The sequence below is a fragment of the Dichotomopilus funicola genome (assembly GCF_033296635.1).
Source record: "Dichotomopilus funicola strain CBS 141.50 unplaced genomic scaffold C8A04scaffold_22, whole genome shotgun sequence".
NCBI lineage: Eukaryota > Fungi > Ascomycota > Sordariomycetes > Sordariales > Chaetomiaceae > Dichotomopilus > Dichotomopilus funicola.
In genome coordinates this window covers 122,705-142,276 of record NW_026944043.1, presented here as the reverse complement: position 1 = coordinate 142,276, position 19,572 = coordinate 122,705, and the positions used below count along the sequence as shown (strand labels likewise).

The following is a 19,572-nucleotide window of genomic DNA, read 5'->3' as shown; positions in this document are numbered from 1 at the left end:
CACCGGCGATGAGGGTTCGCCGGTCGGCAGGACGCAGATATCGCGATGTACGATCGGGGGTTTGCGGTGGACCAAAAACTCTGTGGAGTGGAGAGAGAATAGACAGACCGCCGGCTAGGGGATAATAACTGGCTCTCTTCGTCCGCCAAGTTGTCCCTCCTCTGCGCGCCTGTGTTGAGATCCTGAGTTCTCTTTCTTGGCTGACAGGCTGATGGAGTTGTTGAGTGACGCGTGACGTCCAACATCTTGCGCTCCCTCGCTCTCTCGGCTGGCGATGCTTAGGGAGATGAGAAGCGAGGGGGTGAATAAGTCAGGATGTGTAGTCAACACGAACGTTTTCCGCATAGTTAGTCAAATACCCGACGGCTGAGAGTTTGGTCGTGTTTTCGATGTTTCAACAGCGGACGATCGGTCGGTCGGTCAGTCGGTCGGAAGTTGCACGACCAGGTCGTTCGGGCTCTCGGTCATCAGTCGGACGCTCGCTGACCGGGACAGCTTGCTTGCTCAAGCACAGCCAGACTGTCGGTCCCTTTTTTTAAGTAGTCTTCATCTTCACGGGACCAAACCCAATCCCTTGGGTCGTTTGAGGCCCCACGATGGTTGACGATGGTTGGGTACAGCCGTGGCTTGGAATTCCTCGTCGCTCGTTTTGAAGCAAACATCTCCCCGAAGTAGCAAGTGTACCAGCACGCTCACCACCCAAGCACGCCATTCAGCCGCAAGGGATGATAAAATAGACGCCGCCTCTCCAACTATCCTCCTCTCTCCCTCTCGCTCCCCCTCTATTCTTCCTCTCATCTCCGTTCTCCGTGTCGGGTAGCTAATTTTTCCCATGCGCCCAGAATCCAGATCCACAGCAGCAACAGTAAATAGCCCCCATATCATGATCCCTACGGCTCACCCCCCCCTGGGAGCATCGGTTTTAGATGCGCAGCTGCAGAGAGCCAGACCGTGGGAAACAGCCTCGCTCTCGATGATTGGCTTGTTCCCTCGCGCAGCGCAGCGCAACGGATCACGCTCGGCAATTAGGGTCCGCCAGTCCGCCATCCCCGTTCCTCTGTGCGACTGAGGTCCAAACAGTCGCCCACTAATGCGGGTACCCGAAGCCGTCTTGCATGGCAGATTTGACAGACATGGAGACATGGATGCAAGCTTGCCAACCAGATCCCCAAGATCCCTTCATCGAACCCCTGCGGACAGACACACACACATACACACCCACGCATTTGCATTGCAGGATCTTGCCCCCGGGCAGCGCAGCACAGGGCATGGGCGTGGATATGGATGTGGATGCGGGCGGGCCCGAATTAGAGGCGGAACAGAGATGGACGAACCGGGATTCCGTTTCCCGGACATGTTGTTGTTCTTGCTATCGCTACTGCTGCTATTCCCTTCGCACGAGCAAACCGCTGGCAGTGGGGTGTTGTTCCCTGGTGGTAGACTGACCCTCTCTTCTCTTCCAATCCCGATCTGACCCACTTCCACAATCACCCACCACCCAAGAGCTAAAGATATACGTGTTGCCATTCTTGGTCACGATCACGGGGTGGGGGCGGAGTTTCTTGAAGAAAATAGACAAGAGATCCACCTTGGGGGTATCAAAGGAGCGTTAGAGTTGTTCCATCAAAGAAAAGACGAAGAAAGGAGAAATGCAAAATTCGCCGCCGGTAGGTCCCGTAGCTGTCTGTTACTGCGGCGTTGGGAGGGGAGGTAGGGGGTAGGGGAGGTCCAGAGCGAAACCGTTTCCGGGAGGCTACCCGCCCGCACATTCCAACGATCCTCGGACATCTCGCCCACACACAACAATCAGCCCTGCCGTGACCCCCTTAGCCATGTGTAACCTGAGGAGAAACCAACGAGTCCCGTCCCTTCTCGCCCCCCTTGCTCTTCGAGAAGTGGTATTTCGGTTCTCTGCGTGAACATGTGGTGGAGCAACGTACCCGTCTGCCCATTGGAGAATAGGCTTCACCGGTGGTGGATTCCAGTCCCATGCCCGGATGGGTTTGTTGCGGGAAAGGGAATGCGGTGGTTCGACCGGTTCCTGGGCTAGCCAGCAGGGTAGGTGCCCTTGCACGAGCCTGCCAGCCAGCCAGCCTCGAGGAGGGGTCTCTCTTCTTCTTGAGCTCTGCCGAACACGGATTGAATTGCCAGTACGGCCCACGAAAAGCGGGATTCCTACTGGGGAGAGAGAGGAGGGGGAGGGGGGGCTGTTGTTCTATCCAGACCCTTCCTTACCCTTTGCGCTTCCGGCCCGGTTGGCTTCCGAATGCGTCAGCCTTTCCAGGGCTGCACACCAGATCGAAATGGCATTGCTCGGCAGCCAAACCGTAATAAAGAGCATACATATACAAGGCCGGCTTCCCCATTCCCTTTTTCCCTTGGCCCCCTTCTACAAGAGTTCCTGTCCTGAAACAAAGCAAGCAAGCACACTCCTGCTTAGGTTCATTGACCCCAGCGGAGGAGAGGCAGATAAACTCCATCAAGCGGCTTCTAGCCTAGCAGTCCAACCCCCCTACCGTCAAAGTAAACAGAACAAAGAAAAGGAAGCCATAGCGTTCGCTGTGGAAAGGGTTCAGCGCCGACTCTGCAGATGATTGAACAGCATAGCAAGGTCCATCAAGAGCCAAGCGTGATCAAGAGAAGGAAAAGGGAACAGGAGAGAAAAAAGAGACATTGCTCACCGGAGTTTGAAGCAAGCAGGCCGAAGAGAACCCGAGCCACAAGAGATTGGCCGACCGCCTGCATCGCAAAGAGAGTCCTAGGAGGTCTTCATCTCCTCCATCTCTGCAGACGTCCCGGCAGCCAATCTGTTGAAAAAGGGTTCGTACCTCCATCGCCCTTTTACCACACCCATCCTGAACCCCCCAGCAAAACCCCCTTGGGCCAGCCTCTCGCCTGACACCGGAACGCGCATAGTCCTCAACACACAATAGCCACCACGCTGTTCTTATTGCGCACTCGGGACGAAAGAGACTCCTGGCACGAAGAGCTGGTCTCATCAATTCCTTTCGGGGCTGCCACCTATTTCAACCGGCACACCCACTCACCCGGCAACTTGGCTCACCCACATCGTGCTCCGGAAACACAACCGGTACCCATAAGGCGTGCGTTGTAAGTAAAGAAATCGGCCGTCCCCCAATGCTCAACTCTAACCGATACATTTCCTCCAGCAAGATCCAAGTCTAGTCTGGGTTTGAAAAGTATCCAGAAGGTAGATTCTGAATTCTCAATTCCAGCTTCAACCGCTTTCTCGGCCATCGGGCCCTTCGAATCTGCGGCCGCATCGCGCGCCAAACAATCATCCAACAGAGCCAGCATGGACCGCCATACGCCAGCATCGCCGACCCCGGTGAAGCCCGAACCGGCATTCCCATCAGGGTTCAATGAGTTGCTTCAACACAATGCCACCACACCGTACGCCCACGATGTCTTGTCTCCCGACCCGATGCACGCGCACTCGCAACCAGTGTCGAGGTATGGGACCCCAGGGCCACAGGCGCACCAATTACAGGGCATAGACTCTTCGATCGCGTATCCACAGCTCAGTGGCGTTGGTGATATGGTATGAAAAAGAAGGCGTGGGTTGAAATCGCGGCGGTCCATGAAAGCTGACGCTTTGATCACAGATGTACCACCCGCCGGTGGGCGCATACCCGCCGAATGACTGCGCCTACGGGCCCATACCAGAGGTGAGTTGTGTTGAAGAGAGAGCCCGTTGGTGCGTGTAGTTGCAAGAGTGCGCTAACTAGAAGGGCCAGCCTTTCCAGCCGTATGGCACACCCGCAACCTCCCCACCCACACCTTCGCGAGGACCGAAGACCGTGACGAGTCGGGCGGCCGCCCGGGCGGACCTGAGCGCGAGGGTCCTGGGCCCCCGCAGCACGCGGGTTGAGAAGTCGGTCCCGAAAAGGAAGAAAGAACGGGCCAAGCCGCCCAAGAACATGCCGGTGCTGGACAAGCCGATGAGTGAGCTGACAAAGGCTTCGTCGATACCGGTTGCCGACATCGAGACGTACGTTCATCGTTCAGCCGACGCCCGGCGGCAAGAGATTGAGACGGGCAAAACTCCCGGCAGGGTGAAGCGGCCGATGAATGCATTCATGTTGTACCGCAAGGCGTATCAGCAGCGGGCCAAGGAGTGGGCGTCTCAGCATAACCATCAGATCGTCTCTCGGGTGTGCGGTCTCAGCTGGCCGTTGGAGCCTGAGCACATTCGGCAACAATTCAAGACCTGGGCCGACATTGAGCGTGACAACCACCAAAAGGCCCACCCCAACTACAAGTTCACCCCGGCCAAGCCGCAAAAGGCAGCGCCCCGGTTCGAAGGTTCATTCGACGACCGCAGTGAGGGTTCCGACTTGGACGATTATGACTGGGCCGGTCGAGGAGCCTCACAGGGGCGGTCGGCAACTAGGACACCTGGGGCGGACAGCGATTATATCCCAAGCCGTGCCGTGCAAGCGGCAATCGCCCACAACCAGCTCGCGGGGTTGAACATGATGGGCATGGGCCACCCAACGCGGTCGTCCACCATGCACGACTTCGGCCAGGGAAAACCGATGCCCGCTGGGTATCCCCATCACGACGTTCATGGGCATTATCCCGACCTGCACATGGGCAACCCGCAACAAAGGCACATGGAAGCCCTGATGCACAGGTCACCGTCCCCTAGTCTGGCGTTCCAACACTCCAATTTCGGCTTGCACGCACATTCACCGTACGACTTCAGCCAATACCACCAAGTGATGGAGCAGCCGTCGGTGCAGATGCTGGCGCAGGTACAAGCGCAACAAGCACAGGCACAACAGACTTACGCCCAGGCGGACACACACATCCATCAGCAACATGTCCAGAGCCAGCAGCACGCCGCCCAGCAGTTTGAGCAGCGGATAGACCCCTCCCTAATGCCGCAAGACGACGTCTTGTTCAACCCCAGCGACTTTAATGGCCTCTCGGGAATACTTGACGGTGGAATTGACGGTGAACTTGATGGTGCGCTTGACGGTGCGGCGCAGGAAGCTTGGTCAGGCACTCAGCTACCGGCCGGTACCGAGCCCGAGAGCCAATTTTCCAATGCCATCTTGGGCCTTGACGACCCCCCCCTTTCTGCGGAGCAACAGGCTCAGTACTTTGGCGGCAACTGGCAGGTCGAGCAAATCCCGGAGAATGCCCACTTTGACATCAACTGGGTAGAGCCAAAGGCTGAATAAGTTTCGAGGTTAGCTGAATGGTGGACAGGCAGGAAGAAGACAAAAGCGCCACCAAATGAAAGTGCAGAAAAGAAACGAACAACAGCAGAGAAAATACGGAATTAACACTAGATGCCTTCGGATTTCGAGTCGACACCTCAGGGAAAGGGTTTAGAGGCACAGGCAGCAATGCCACAACAATAAAACCCAGGGGGTGTGGGGGGTTCATAACGGGGATGTTCTCGCAGCTTTCTTAACAACGGCATTTTCGGGGGTGGCAGCATGGAAAGGACGGGGCGTTGGTGAATTTGAGAACACACGACCGAGATTACTTACTTAACTTCGCATCTGCATTGATTTTTTCTGCCCACTTCACCTTGCCTCGCTGTGCGTTTCTTGTCGCTATACTTCGTATTTGTTCTTGTTTTGGATGTGGTAATGATTTGTCTGTGTTTCGATTGTCGAGGGTGATTTGCAACGGGAAAATGTCTTTGTCTAGACAGCACGACACTAGAAGGTGTTTGTTTTTTTAAGCTGCGATGGACTTGTAGTCATAAAGAAGAGGAGAGAACCCGAACATGGCGGAGATACAAAAGTCGAGAAAGAAGGAAGGATCTAAATTGATGAGATATTGCCCAGATCGCTTATCCTTCTATGCGTAACATGCGCTAATCAGGATTCTTAAACAACCTTGCCCGGCCCACACGAGCTGTGTTGATTGTTGTCACAAGCTCCAACCACGACATAGCAAAGAGACTATAGCCATTTGAAAATCGTAGCCCAAAATGACGCTACTTTCCAAGACCATCACGACGTTTGGCAGTCTTTTTCTCGCCCATGCGTAGGGACCACACCCTTCTGCTTCCAATCGCCCGCTAACCAGGCCTTTAGCTGCTACTCGGCGCGTGAGCATGCCGCGCTGCAGTCCCTCCGAGCTGCCACTAGCGCCTCGCTCACTTCGTCCCCAACAGCCGCCTCTTCTCTTCCCATCGACATTGTAATCGAAACCATCGTCTCCACATTCATTATCCTCCTCGGGCTGGTCCTCGGCACACGGCCGCTACGGCCACTCGAGTGGCGCGTCTGGGCTGGGAAGATCGAACGTGAAGGCGAACAAGGGTTTACAGACAATTCTGGCGTGGTGGACAAAGATTATATGGGAAATCCATTTGCTGTTCTAGAATCTCGACCAAATTTTGTGGATATTCGGAAGCAGCGTCGTCAATTTGCCAAATGGGTCCAGGAGGGGAGTGGGAAGCAAGGGCAATGATGCCTAGGTAACTATCAGCAGTGGGAGTCAGTCAATAATGAGATTCGATTGCCTTTTAGCCATCCGAGCGGTCCTTCGGTTCTCCCTTTACTTATCATCTAAACACCGGCTCTCTTTGCCTTTGGATACCTGGATACATTACCTAACTATCCTCCTAGGCTCACCAACACCCATCCCCTCAATAACAGTACACATACCTCCCAAGTACAATCGCATAAAATACCCGGCATGTCCAACGCCCCTTCCCGATTCACACAGTCCAGCCAATGACTACGACAGTCGTACCTGCCTCCCACAAATCAGCCAAACCTGGCAGATCATCAACTCAACGGTTGACCGGCGCTTCCTAGAAGATGCTTCACAGCTGGTCGAGCATGGAATGTGTTTCTCCTATCAACTAAATTCTGCGCCCGTTCTAGCCGCCTGAAACCGTCCGACAAATTCGACCTACTGACCAAAACGAATCGGACGAAGAAAGCCGCAGCCATGCCTGGGCACGGTAGCGCCCGTAGTGTTTACTCAACAGCATCCCACTTGTTGTCCCCCCGAAGCATCGGTTCTCTCTCCTCGCCCGCTCCATCCCAGTCACCATCGGTCTCATCATCGTGTCCCGGGACGCCATCACCGCCCTCTAACGGACCGCCTTTGCCACGGGTTTCTACTCCCTCTCGCCGTGATGGGGCGCTCTCTCGTCCACCTCGAAGTTCCCGTTCTACCTCGCGCCGTCGTAACGGACCAAGACAAAGCAATGGCGTCACTCGTAGTGGCTCCCGCGCCGGACGTTCAAGCTCGCCGATATCGTCGATACCTCGTACAGGACACATACAGGGAAGTATAAGCCGTGCTTCCACGCCTTCTAGTCTTTCCATGAGTTCTCACAACTCGACCCCTCGGCCCCACGGAACAAAACTCGGGTCATCGTCACGAAAATATTCGAACGACCGCAGAACGCCATTGGGTCCACCGCACCCGCTCGGCCATGGGACGCTTCAACCCTCGTATATCCGCCATGGCGTTGACGTGGGCGAACGGAGCACTGGCGACTATTCTCAAGATACACTCAGCGAAATCATCATGGCTATTGACGTGGACAAAGATGGCAAAGTTGGCTGTGCCTATTATGTTGCAATGGACGAGGCATTGGTGCTCGAGGAAGACATCTCTATGGGTGGTATCGAGGCTGTTGAAACTTTTTTGCTTCACGTCCAGCCGACCTCCGTCATCATCCCAAATAGGTCACCTAGCGACTTGATTGAGTTCCTTGAGCGGGATGCCCACCGACCCGACGACGGCATTGACTCGGAAAGTGGTCATGGGGCATATATTTTGCGGCACGTCGTCTCAATGCAATTCGATTACGACTCTGGCAAAGAAGCCCTCGCCAACATCGACCCTGGCCAGACTGAACCCAGCGGCGTTGAAGTTGCCACAGCAGGAGAAGAACCGGTGCTTTCCATCGGTTCTTTGGCTCATGGAAGGCTCATGCGTCTCGCTGAAAAGGTTAACCTCGAAAGCTGCTTGTCCGTTGGTTGCGCGAGTGCTATCCTGACCGATCTTGAACGGCGGAGGGTCGTGGAGGACACCACGTCATCATTTGACGAGCCGACGTTCCAGTTCCGGGTGCGGTCCATCGAGATGAACACGCCAATAGACACCATGTTGCTAAGCGGAGACACTCTGATATCTCTGCAAATATTGCAATCGGAATTACACCCTAACCTGCAAACTCGCTCCTCCAACGGCTCCGAACCCAAGGCAAAGGAAGCCCTTTCCATCACTGGCCTTCTTCTAGCTCTAGCTTCGAGCGCCCAAGGGAAAAGGCGGCTCCGACAAATTCTCCTACGGCCGAGTACTAACATCCGGTTGATCCAAGAGCGCCATCGGTGCATTGAAGTTCTCCTCCGGCCCGATAATGCAGAGGTTACAAAACACATGCGGAAGCTGTTGAGGAAGTTAAAGAACACCAAGACACTTCTTCTCCACGTCCGAAAGGGTGTTGATCGAGTACGCGGTCAGCTATCAATCCGAGTAGGAGACTGGAAGGCGTTACTGAGATTCGCCATGGTCTCTGCTCAACTAAAGCGAGCAATCCATACTTTAGAAAAATCGGTGGGCGTTGAGATCTTTGACAGGGTGAGTATTCCCCGTCGGAACCATCTCCCTGAGTTCAGCTCACTCACTAGCTCAAGATACGTACCGAGATTGATGTCAATCGTTTCTTGCACATCGGCGATATCATCATACGGACAATCGATTTCCAACTCTCTAAAGAGAGCGGCCACACGGAGATCCAAACTGAAGCAAGCGAATACCTGGATGGGCTAAGACGAGAGTTTGCTGACGTTTGTCATATGCTTCCCGAAATCAAGGAATCCGTGGTTCGTGAGTCGCCAAGGGAAGCAGCCCAATACATCCGCCACTGCACAGTCATGCCGCAAGAAGGGTTTCTCATTGCAGTTGGGCTTGACCCTGAAACTGGAGAAGGCATTTATCATGGCCAAGGGTCACTGGAGGGAGAGTGGATGAGGTACTTCACTAACGAAGATGCGGTGTATTATAAGAACCAACTCATGTTGGATCTTGATTCTCAATACGGAGACCTCCCTTCCCGCATTTCTGGTAAGCCTAAGCTACCGTCACCGTGAGAAAATCTTCTAGTGACTAATATCGCTATTCCTTAGAGGAGGAGATCGAGGTGATTATGGCTCTGGCAGCTGCGGTGTTGGAGCATGAAGAACCAATCCTAGGTGCAGCCGAACTTTTTGGGGAGCTCGACAGTATGCTGGCGTTTGCTTTAGCTGCCGAAAAGTACAACTGGGCAGCTCCTACTTTGACGTCTTCAAACACGATAGACATTAAGGGTGGACGGCATCCGCTCCAGGAGCTACTAGTGCCCTCATTTATCCCTAACGACTGCTCGATTGCCGGTGGTTGCGGCGGTGGTGAGTCAGGGCAGGGTGCTGCGGTTGGGCAGAGCGAAGAAAAGCCGTCCACCCTCATCCTCACCGGCCCGAACAACTCGGGAAAGAGTGTCTATATGAAACAGGTCGCCCTCATTGTGTACTTGGCCCACACTGGGAGCTATGTGCCAGCCACGCACGCCACAGTTGGTGTGACGGACCGCATCTTAACCCGAATCGCTACGAGAGAAACGGTCGTCAACGACGAGAGCGCTTTCTTGGTGGATTTGAAACAAGCGGCATTCTCAATGAACTTTGCAACTCGGCGGAGCTTGTTGCTGATCGACGAGTTCGGGAAAGGCACAAACTCAGAAAGCGGGTCTGCTCTGCTTGCGGCCTATCTCACATATTTTCTAGATCTCGAAGTGGAAGCCCCAAAGGTCCTTGCGGGAACTCATTTTCACGAAGTGTTCGATAATGGCCTGCTGCAATCACGGCAAACCCTTGCCTTTGCTCACATGGACGTCCGCCTCGACCCAGAGGCTGAGGATCCGGAAGACCAAGTGACGTTTCTCTTCCGTCTTCTGCCGGGAAGAGGCACGTCGAGCTTGGGCGTGCTGTGCGCGGCTGCAAACGGCGTACCGACCGAAGTCATCAGCAGAGCTGAAGAGATTGTGGCGCTACTAGATAAAAATGAGAGTTTAGTAGATGCCTACTCGAAGTTGTCTGAGAAGGACGAGCAAGAGTTGGCGCAAGCGAAGTTGGTTGCGAGGAGGTTCTTGACGTTGGAGGTTCCGGCTTTGGGACGCGGGCAGAAGAAGAACGAGTTTAAAATCAGAGAGATGCTTGAGGCGGTTCTCGCAATAGAGCACGTAGGAGGTACCTTGAGGGCGTGATGGGTATTTGCTAAAAGTCTCTGACCATCTCACCAGGCATCACAACGGCAAATGTCCTAAGGGAAGTGTCTTTCTCTCATTTGCAGCAGCTCTTTCCAGAGTGTAAACAAGTGGCTTCACCAGCAATTTTCACTGGGGGTATCTAAATGGAAAAAGTAGACACAATACAATAGAAAAATGACGAGTCGAGAGCCAGAAAACATTCCCTTCATCTGCCGAAGACCAAACGAGGGGCCGTATCCTGCTCATTACATTCGTACCATTTAACATTACTCCAATGACCCTCCGGGCACACCTGGCCTCCTCGTTCCTCCTCATTGCTGATCCAGGATCCGTTTACTGGCCGAAGGCGAAGCCAACAACCACAGCCGCGGGCAGGGCCAACAGTGCGAAAAGGGGGCGGATCGCCGCACCAGCAGAATCATCGCCGGAGGAACCAAACGGGTTGGTGTTGTGGTTGCTGCCGGAGCCTTCATTAGACGAGGTAGTCGATTCGGCTGGCGAGGACGAGGTCTCAGTGGGCGTCACGGAAGTGACAAGAGTAGTCTGGGCCGCGCTGCTCGAGGCCGCGCCACCAGCGGCGGCAGAGGTCGAAGGCCCGGCAACGTTGGACGTGGTAGCGGACGGCTTGGGCGGGACAGGCGGGGAGTGCTCGGGCTTGTCGGACGTCGACGGGGAGTGCGGCTTGTCCGACGTCGAGGGCGCGTCGTGCGTGGGGCTGGGCTTGGCCGAGGTGGCCGCGGGCAGCTTGCTGGAGTAGCTGCTGGCCAAGCTAGCGGCGGCGTCGAGCTTGCGCTCCGGGATGTTGCTGCAACCGTTGCTGATGGGGGACAGGAAGGTGTCGTCGGCGTCGCGGAGGTCGTTTTTGCAGTTGAAGTACATGCAGGACACGACGGAGTTGAGAAGGAGGCTGTTGGCTTCCTTGCAGACGCACTTTTCGTCGTAGGCCTCGCAGCCGTTCGAGGCTACGCAGTCGTCGATGCAGGGGGTGAAGCCAAAGTCGGCTTGGGCGGGGCCGGCGAAGAAGAGGGCCGTGCCGAGGAGGGCAAGCCGGGCGTAGTTGGTGAGACCCATGGTTCGAAGAAGCAAAAGTGTGGATATAACGGTGGTTGCGACGGCGGTATGTGGTGAGTGAATGAGTGCGTGAAACGATACGATCGGTTCGTGAAATAGCCGTCTGTTTACTTCTTCTTTCCCTCAGGAGTTCCGAGTTGGGCGGGACTCTCGATATTCAAAAAAAAAACCTTCAACCGCAAAAGGAATGGACGGGTGTTTGACGCGAGAAACGGCACAAACAGAGGAACAAACAGGCGCCATGTTTTTGAAAAGGGTGAGGTGGTACCCGGGTTTATGATCCTGCGTTTCCCGAGGCTGAGCATCGACTGTGTGTGTGCCGACCCCGAGGACCATCACATTTGGAACCCCTGTTTCCTTTGGGGAAGTTCCCAGGTACCGCCAGTTTGAAACACCGGAGACAGGGGTATGCCATGGGTTCAGCCACACAATCAGCTCCTTCATCATCGGAAGCGCGGCCAATTGATCGAATCAGAATCCACTCTGCTTCGGAGGGTTACAAGGAAACCAAAAGGGAAGCAACCGAAATGACGTTGAGGTAAAAAAGGCGAAGAACTTCTCTCGCGAATGCGTTTCCTTGGGTTTTCAGGATAATTCCCTGCAATTGCAGATGGGAGAATTGGGAATTGCGTCAACATGGTCGGCAACGCCGTTCAAACGATGTACACCACTCTGTAGTGTAGCTAATTATTTTTTCCCCAAGTTTTGAAACATTTTTTTCTTCGACTAAGGCGGCCATACTGCCTGGTTGGACACTGGCTTCAACGCTCGAATTTCTGAAAAGGGGGAATGTTGGGTTCTGACCTCTGGTTGGAGCAAGCAGTGAGGTTTCCCTGCGATCTGATCTGCTTGGCCGAATCTAGGTGGGGCTCCCGGCATTCCGGCACGGCGGCGCTCTTGGCACTGGAGGCCGGATGGACCCACAGCGAGAAACTTCGTGGGGTAACTTTATCGATAACGCCAGACTGCGATAGGGACCAAATTCCAGCGTACGGATTTTCTAGGCCCAGCGAACATTCGTTAGACCCGGGAAGGAGCACAAGAACCCTGCGTTCTGAGTTTGAATCCCCCGATTTGAATCACCTGGGAATCCATTACTTCAGGCCATTATCAGTGGTCCCGACAAGATGGCACCGACGAAACCGAAGAAGAAATCCCACAAGGACAAAGCGAGGGACCGAGCTCGAGCTAAGGCAGCCTCAACACAAAACTCAAATGTCAACCCACGCGAGCTCCTCACACAAGCGACGACCTCTCTCGAAGAAGGCGATCCGGAGGCCGCAGCGCGGATAGCCCTCGTGGCCTACGAACACATTAGTGAGGGCGGGCGACAAGCAGGCGCCGCGTTATCATTGCTCGGGCAAATCCACGTCGAGCTAGGCGACATCGACTCGGCGCGCGCCTTCTTTGCCGCCGCCGTCAAGGCCGACGAAGATGGGTCACTCCCGGAGGACCTAGGCGGCGGGCCCGAGAAGTTCCTATGGTTGGCGCAGCTCAGCCAAGAAGGTGGACAAGACAGCGTCTCGTGGTTTGAGCGCGGGGCGAGCGCATTGCGGGCTCAGATCCAGGTCCTCACGAGCGAACTAGAGTCGAGACCCCTCACGCGTGACGTGCAGGAGGCACTGATTGCCGACAAGCGCAAGCGTTTGGCGGAAGCGCTGTGCTCAGTTGTGGAGGTGTACATGACGGATCTCAGCTGGGAGGAGGACGCGGAGCAACGGTGCGAGACACTTATCACTGAGGCGATCATGCTTGCGCCTGAATCGGCTGAGACTTGGCAAACGGTCGCCAATGTGCGTATTTCGCAAAGCCGAACAGAGGAGGCCCAGGAGGCATTGAAGAGGGGCTTGGGATTGTGGAGTGAGCTGGCACCAGAAGACCCTTCCGTTCCGCCGTTCGCTTCACGGGTTAGTTTGGTGCGGTTGTTGATTGAGGTCGATATGGAAAAGGAGGCGTTGGAGGTAACCGAGCGATTGATCGCTGAAGACGACCGAAGTGTCGAGGTTCTCTACCTCGGCGGTTACGCCAAGTACATTGCAGGGGAGAAGCTCAGGAACAGCAACGAACAGTCGGCCACGGTCGATGCTGACAGCTGGAAGGCGCTCTGGCGGTCGTCCAGGAAGTGGCTAACACAGTGTTTGAAAGTGTTCAAGCAGGAGGAGTACGAAGACGAGAGGCTCGGAGCGCATGCGCAGGACCTGCTAGAGTCGCTTAAGGGCGAGCTCGGCGAAGCTCCGGTGGACGGGGAAGATGCATGGGAGGATACGGATGATGAGGATGAATGGGAGGGTCTGGATGATGACGAGGATACTGAAATGCAATGAACTGAATTGTCGTGTATTTCCGTTGCTTCCTCTTTCTACCTTCCTTTTTGTCATGCGTTTCACCTGTCAGACACCCGTTGTCGGATGAAAATGGTTAAATCGGAATTTCCTGTGCGGGGTGCTCAAGGCGTTGGGACAGAAAATATTATGGGCTTTCTTTGGGGGTATAGACAATCTAGGAGACCATTAGAAGTGATTGCTGGGCGGTTGGGCGGCCCAAGCATGAACATGTCGCTGAAAATAAACAACCTTGTACAACACTCTCGCCCGCCTTCCACTAAGAGCAACGAATTCAATTGTCGCCAACCTTGAGCTTCTGTACATCGTCGGTTGGTACGCCGTCGTCGTCGCCGTCTTCCTGCCCAGCTGTAGCCAAGCCCCGTTCCCATAGCTGTTTCCCTGTGAGCTTGACCGGCTCCTTGATTCTCGCCTTTTTCAATTCGGCTAACCTCTCCTCCTCTTCTCGAACCCGGTTCTCCTCCATCTCTTTCAGGAAATCCTCCCGCCACTTTAGAAATGTATCGCGATTGACCGGTGTCCCGTGGAACTTCTTGTTCTCCTCGCGTTCTGCTGCTAGGACGGCCTCTTCATGCTCCTTTGCGGCTGCCGCCTTCCGTTCCTCCACCAATTGTTCCGCAGCTTCCTTCACGGCTGATACTAAAGTAAAGACCATTGCCATGCCAAGGTTTTCCTCAACGGTGGCCTCCAGCCCCTGGAGGAGCTGGTCCTTGTCTTCGGCGACATTGATGTATTGGTGGGGGCTCGAGCCCTGAGGTGCGGCAAGCTCGAGCAATGGCGCCTTGTCCGGATAGTCTTCGGGATATCGAATGGTGAGGAGTATTATTGGGGGTTCGGATTCATCATCTGGAAGGTCGAGAGTAATTGATATCCTGTATTCGGTTTCCGAGATATCTGCAGCAATCCCCAACGTTAACACCTCTTTCAGGTTTGCGGTGCTTGGACTGGTCCTACCTGTGATCTCATCGGGAAAAATAGAGTCGAGAACCTCCCGCTCCTCAATCTGTTCTTCGCGCCCCATAATGAGGGAATTCTAGATGTAGCCCAAGGGAAAATATCTGCCGTGGCACGACAATGAATGAGAAAGACTTCCAACGGAGGCCCGCGTTGGCAAAATACACTACTGCAATCGCAAGTCAAGGGAGGGGCAGCCAAAGTCGCGAGGGTGCTAGTGGGGTCAAATGCGAGTCCCCTGTTCCTGCGTGTCTCACCGCCTGGCAGAACAGGGGTAAGCGCTTGATCCCCAGAAAAAAAATCAGAGCGACAAGGGTGCAAGTGTTTGTCTGGGACATGTGGATTGGCACTACGATTTCTCCCTCGAGCATCTCGTCGCTGATAACCTTCTCAGCCATGGCCTTCAAACATCCAGCCTCTGCTGCTCCCGTGAAGCGGAAATCGGCTTCGGGCGACAAGCACAACGACGGCAATCGCTTCAAAAAGGCCAAGACTGAGACCGGGCCTAGGCGCCAAAAATTCAACGACGATGAAGATGTCGCTTCGGACAGTGATGGTAGCGGGTTCTCCGACTCAGGTGACGGCGGAGCTGAATTGAATAGCAGAACGCATGCGCGGGTTCCGGTACGACCGAAAGATAACGGGCGGGCGCCAGCTGGGCGGCCCATTGAAGGCAGTACGTTTTGAACAGTTCATTCGCATTCGCCCATGACATTGGACTGACAATGTTTTTTCAGCGCAAACCTCCCGTGAGGCGCACGCAAAGCAAAAGCAATTGGCCCTGGAACGCAAGGCCGCGAAGCCACTGGCCGACGAAGTCCACCGGACGAAGAAGTTGTGGGAGAAGCTCCGTCGGAAATCGCATGTGCCTAAGGAGGAGCGCCAGCAACTTGTGGACGAATTATACAGCATCATCACTGGGCGCATCAAGGAATTTGTTTTGAAACATGATGCCGTCCGCGCTGTCCAAACCGCCATCAAGTACTCGACCCCGGCCCAGCGGAAACAAATCGCCAAAGAACTCCAAGGGACCTACGCCCAGCTTGCTGAAAGCCGATATGCCAAGTTCCTTATCGGGAAACTTCTCGTCCAGAATGACGATGAGATTCGGGATATCATTGTGCCGGAATTCTACGGCAAGGTGCGGAAACTGATCAACCACTCGGAGGCTTCCTGGATCCTCGACGATATCTACCGTGGAGTCGCGACAAAGGAACAAAAGGCCCACCTGCTACGGGAGTGGTATGGGCCCGAGTTTGCCCTTTTCAAACTTGACAAGGGCGCCGGAATCACTGGGGAGCTCTCCAAGATTCTCGCCGACGAGCCGAGCAAGCGAGGGCCAGTGATGAAGTACCTTTTCGACATGACGAACGGTCTCATCCAGAAGAAGATGACGGGTTTCACAATGCTCCACGATGGCATGCTGCAATACTTTTTGAATCTCAAACCTGAGAGCGAAGAGCTCAAGGAGTTTGTCGAGACAATTAAGGAGGACGAGAACGGCGATCTGCTCAAGAACATGGCGTTTACAAAGTCTGGAGCCCGGCTTGTGTGCCTGCTTCTGGCCAACGGGAGCGCAAAAGACCGCAAGCAGATTCTCAAGACATACAAGGACACGTTCCAGCTCATGTGCGGGGACCCGCACGGCCATATGATCCTCTTGACGGCGTACGATGTTATTGACGACACGGTGCTCACCTCGAAGACCATCTTCCCGGAAATTTTGGGCAAGAATGAGGAGAAGGGCATTGAAAACATTGTGTTCCTGGCCAACGATCTCAACGCGCGCATCACCGTGTGTTATCTCTTCGAAGGGCAGTCCAAATCGTTGTTCCCCGCCAGCCATTCTTACGACTTGGAGCTGCTCGCAGAAATCCACGAGATCCGAAAGAGGACGAGTAAGAAGGACGCCGATATCCGGCGCAAGGAGCTAGTCGCGGCCATGTCTCCACCGCTGCTGGAGGCCGTCGCGACATCGCCTGCCGACCTTGTGGCGACCTCGTTCGGGTGCCAGTTCGTCGCCGACGTCTTACTGTCCGCAACCGGGGATAAGAAGGCTGCGCTGGAAGCTGTAGCTTCGACCGCGGCTGGCAACCCCGAGCCAACGCTGGCCGAGGATGCTGACCCATTGTACCCCCCGCCAGCGCACATATCCCTGACACCGCACGGCGGCAAGATGTTCAAGACGTTGATCGCCGGCGGCCGATTTGATAGGGCTGCCGGCGCGGTCAAGCGGGTTGACCCGCCTCTCAACTTTGCCGACGCTCTGTACCCCATCATCAAGGAGCACGTCGTGCAGTGGGCCACGGGCCCGAGCTCATTTACCGTGCTGGGCCTGTTGGAGGCGCCCGACTTCTCGTCTAAGAAGGAGCTGCTCAAGGTCCTCAAGTCTGATAAGAAGACGCTTGAAAACGCCGCAGCCGGAAGTGTGGCGGACAAAGCTGAGACAAAGGATGGCAAGAAAGCGAAATCGAAGGGCAAGGGGGCTCAGCCGGATAAGGGAAAACCATCTGGGAACCAGGGAGCGAAGCTGCTGCTTGAAAAGCTATAGTCATGATTAGAATCAAAATGAAGATTTATGTTCGAAGCGAATACCGTGACGGAGTCGACGACGAGGCCTTCTTTTTGCCTCCGTTTTAATTTACCTATCGATCCTGAGGTCTGTGGACTTTGCTACTTGGGCCGGTCACTCGTGGTGGCTAAGCCGCCACAGGGGCTTCAGCCCAAAGAAAGGAAGGTTGATACATAATGTTTGATCGGTCATGTTCGCCTTTGTTCTGTGGTACTTGTACACACCTCCACACCATTCTGTCGCATCCCATCACACAACACAACATTGCCACTGGCAATCTGCCTGGCTGATTTAGTGCTCCTGATATTACCCCCTAAGGAACCTCGCAGGAGTTTCTAGTACTTCTTTCAGTTGGGAGACCCAAGTGAGTCTTGATCCAATCTATTTCAAATTTAAAAGAGACGTTTTTTGAGCCAGGCCGAAGCGTGTGAATGATAGTGCTCGAGCAGGAGTTGCCCGCCTCCTGTGCGACCGAGTTCAGAAATTGCGATTCCCATCCGATCAGTTTGTGCTCGCACGATCGGGAGAGCGCGGGTTTTAAGGAGGCTTGACCCCCAGATCTAATTTCCTTGTATACACCCGGGGAAAGTTTCGGTTTAGTGTTCTCGTTCTCCTGGTTGACAGTACCCGCAGCGATAAACTACAGCACCATAGCACTACGCACGCATACAGGCCCCAGCTTGACACCTTTGTTCCAGTCCCCGACTCGGGAAACAGCTCCTTTTCTTCGATTCCGACCTCGACCCAAGGCTGACTCGATTTCACCGAGTAATTACCGGGTCTTCCGAATTTTCTTTCTGGTGGAGTTGGCTGAGTGGTTAGATAGGAGAGTGGAGTGGGTGGGAGCCACTTCGTATTGCTGGCCATGTCTCTGACGGAGCTATCCATCGACAACACAGCTCGCAGCAAGGCCTGCGAGGCCGAAGGCGGGTCCTCCTGGCTCACCGTAACCAGGGATGGCCCATTGTTGCATTGTAAGGCTAGCGGATGGCGCCGCGATGAGAATCCTGGAAGAAAGCAACATCAATTCGATCCTGTCGTCGTCATCCGCCCCCGTCAGGACCCCACGCAAACCGACGAAACTGAGGCAGACGCTACCGTCTTCATCACCTCAACCGTCGCCGGCGTGGCCACATTGACTGTCACCAGGTCTGAATCAACGTCGTCGGTATCATCGTCATCATCAACAACATCATCCCTAGCGTCACACTCATCACGCTCATCATCATCCCCCTCTTCGTCCTCCCCAAGGGAAACAAGGATAAGGACAAGGACAGCGACAAGAACAGAAACCTTGACCTCAACCTCAAACTCAACCTCAAACTCAACCTCAAACTCAACCTCAAACTCAACAGAAACCTCAACCTCAACACTGGGTACCACTGTACCCTCACCACCCACCATCTCTCCCACACCCTCCTCCAATCATGACCACCCTCCGGCGGCCACCCCCGTCAGCAGCAACGGGATGACCATATCCGTCAGCGCCCTCGTCGGCATTGTCATCAGCTGCGCGATCGTCGTGATCTTTGCCGCGCTCGTCCTATGTATGTGGTGGGGCCGGCAACGGCGGCAACGTAAGGAGAAGCAGCGGCTTCACGATGACCCATCGAGGATGACTTACTCTCGTGGTAGAGGGGGGCAAGGAGAAGAAGGGGAAGCGGGATGGGGGGGAAGAACGTTGATCAGCCGGAGCGGTGCTGACGAGCTGCTACCGCCGGGAATGGAGTCGGTGTTTAATCCGATGACGCAGAGCGGACCTGGAAGTGTCTTTGATCGGACTGAGGGTATGTATAGCCTGGCGCAACCTTACGTAGAATCCGTCTCGCATGAAAACATTATAAGCCAGTGCCTTGCGTTATCTAACACCGCATCTCTAGGGCGAATGGCCAGGGTAGACAGTATGGTCGGGCTCAGACAAACTCCTCGCCAGGGCATAGCGGCCAGCAACGAGGGGAACAAAACCTCTTCCACCAGAACCCTCGCGCCTGGTGAACCATGGGAGGCCTCGGCCCCCCCTAGCTGCGGCCCAGCCCTAAGCCTAGGCTCGAGTTCAATTGGGCTTGATTCGAAGTCCGTCCAGGCCGCTGAGACACATGCAAAGGGAGAAACAGAGACGGAGGCAATCGGCAAGCTTGGACTTGGAAGTGACGGGTCCCAACTAGGGTTCCGCGGTTGTACAGGAAGGGTGGACATTCTCGATGCCACACCTCGGGCGACGCTGAACTCGACGGAGCAGGAACGGAAGGCGGGGACGTATGCGAATAGTTGGACACGGTTCCAGAATGTGCAGTTGTGAGGCGTTGAAGGATGGTACCAGATTTCTGATTTTTGTTTTGTTTTTTTAATACCAGCTCAGCATCGAAAGGGCCCGT

At 54.8% G+C, this 19,572-nt stretch overlaps 8 protein-coding genes across 8 annotated transcripts; 6 read left to right on the top strand and 2 right to left on the bottom strand.

Annotated features, from left to right (window-relative positions):
- Window positions 1-3,316: 3,316 nt before the first annotated feature.
- Window positions 3,317-5,210, top strand: C8A04DRAFT_11254 (uncharacterized protein; the record flags this gene model as incomplete). The annotated part of the gene is made up of 4 exons (XM_062776900.1): window positions 3,317-3,562; window positions 3,627-3,689; window positions 3,768-4,778; window positions 4,842-5,210. 4 exons carry the CDS (start codon window positions 3,317-3,319, stop codon window positions 5,208-5,210), a joined length of 1,689 nt encoding a protein of 562 aa, XP_062638016.1.
- A 764-nt stretch (window positions 5,211-5,974) lies between these two features.
- Window positions 5,975-6,459, top strand: C8A04DRAFT_27580 (magnesium transporter; the record flags this gene model as incomplete). The annotated part of the gene is made up of 2 exons (XM_062780334.1): window positions 5,975-6,030; window positions 6,081-6,459. 2 exons carry the CDS (start codon window positions 5,975-5,977, stop codon window positions 6,457-6,459), a joined length of 435 nt encoding a protein of 144 aa, XP_062638015.1.
- A 1,074-nt stretch (window positions 6,460-7,533) lies between these two features.
- Window positions 7,534-10,255, top strand: C8A04DRAFT_11296 (muts domain V-domain-containing protein; the record flags this gene model as incomplete). The annotated part of the gene is made up of 3 exons (XM_062776910.1): window positions 7,534-8,592; window positions 8,649-9,078; window positions 9,141-10,255. 3 exons carry the CDS (start codon window positions 7,534-7,536, stop codon window positions 10,253-10,255), a joined length of 2,604 nt encoding a protein of 867 aa, XP_062638014.1.
- A 336-nt stretch (window positions 10,256-10,591) lies between these two features.
- On the bottom strand, window positions 10,592-11,329 carry C8A04DRAFT_27578 (uncharacterized protein; the record flags this gene model as incomplete). Its single annotated transcript, XM_062780333.1, has 1 exon — window positions 10,592-11,329. The coding sequence occupies one exon, from the start codon at window positions 11,327-11,329 to the stop codon at window positions 10,592-10,594; it is 738 nt and encodes a 245-aa protein (XP_062638013.1).
- A 1,127-nt stretch (window positions 11,330-12,456) lies between these two features.
- On the top strand, window positions 12,457-13,653 carry C8A04DRAFT_27577 (uncharacterized protein; the record flags this gene model as incomplete). Its single annotated transcript, XM_062780332.1, has 1 exon — window positions 12,457-13,653. One exon carries the CDS (start codon window positions 12,457-12,459, stop codon window positions 13,651-13,653), a length of 1,197 nt encoding a protein of 398 aa, XP_062638012.1.
- A 292-nt stretch (window positions 13,654-13,945) lies between these two features.
- On the bottom strand, window positions 13,946-14,692 carry C8A04DRAFT_36411 (ubiquitin-conjugating enzyme/RWD-like protein; the record flags this gene model as incomplete). Its single annotated transcript, XM_062783518.1, has 2 exons — window positions 13,946-14,565; window positions 14,626-14,692. The coding sequence occupies 2 exons, from the start codon at window positions 14,690-14,692 to the stop codon at window positions 13,946-13,948; spliced, it is 687 nt and encodes a 228-aa protein (XP_062638011.1).
- Window positions 14,693-15,021: 329 nt separating this feature from the next.
- On the top strand, window positions 15,022-17,176 carry C8A04DRAFT_11288 (armadillo-type protein; the record flags this gene model as incomplete). Its single annotated transcript, XM_062776907.1, has 2 exons — window positions 15,022-15,301; window positions 15,363-17,176. 2 exons carry the CDS (start codon window positions 15,022-15,024, stop codon window positions 17,174-17,176), a joined length of 2,094 nt encoding a protein of 697 aa, XP_062638010.1.
- An 886-nt stretch (window positions 17,177-18,062) lies between these two features.
- Window positions 18,063-19,496, top strand: C8A04DRAFT_11316 (uncharacterized protein; the record flags this gene model as incomplete). The annotated part of the gene is made up of 2 exons (XM_062776920.1): window positions 18,063-18,774; window positions 18,850-19,496. The coding sequence occupies 2 exons, from the start codon at window positions 18,063-18,065 to the stop codon at window positions 19,494-19,496; spliced, it is 1,359 nt and encodes a 452-aa protein (XP_062638009.1).
- Window positions 19,497-19,572: the final 76 nt, after the last annotated feature.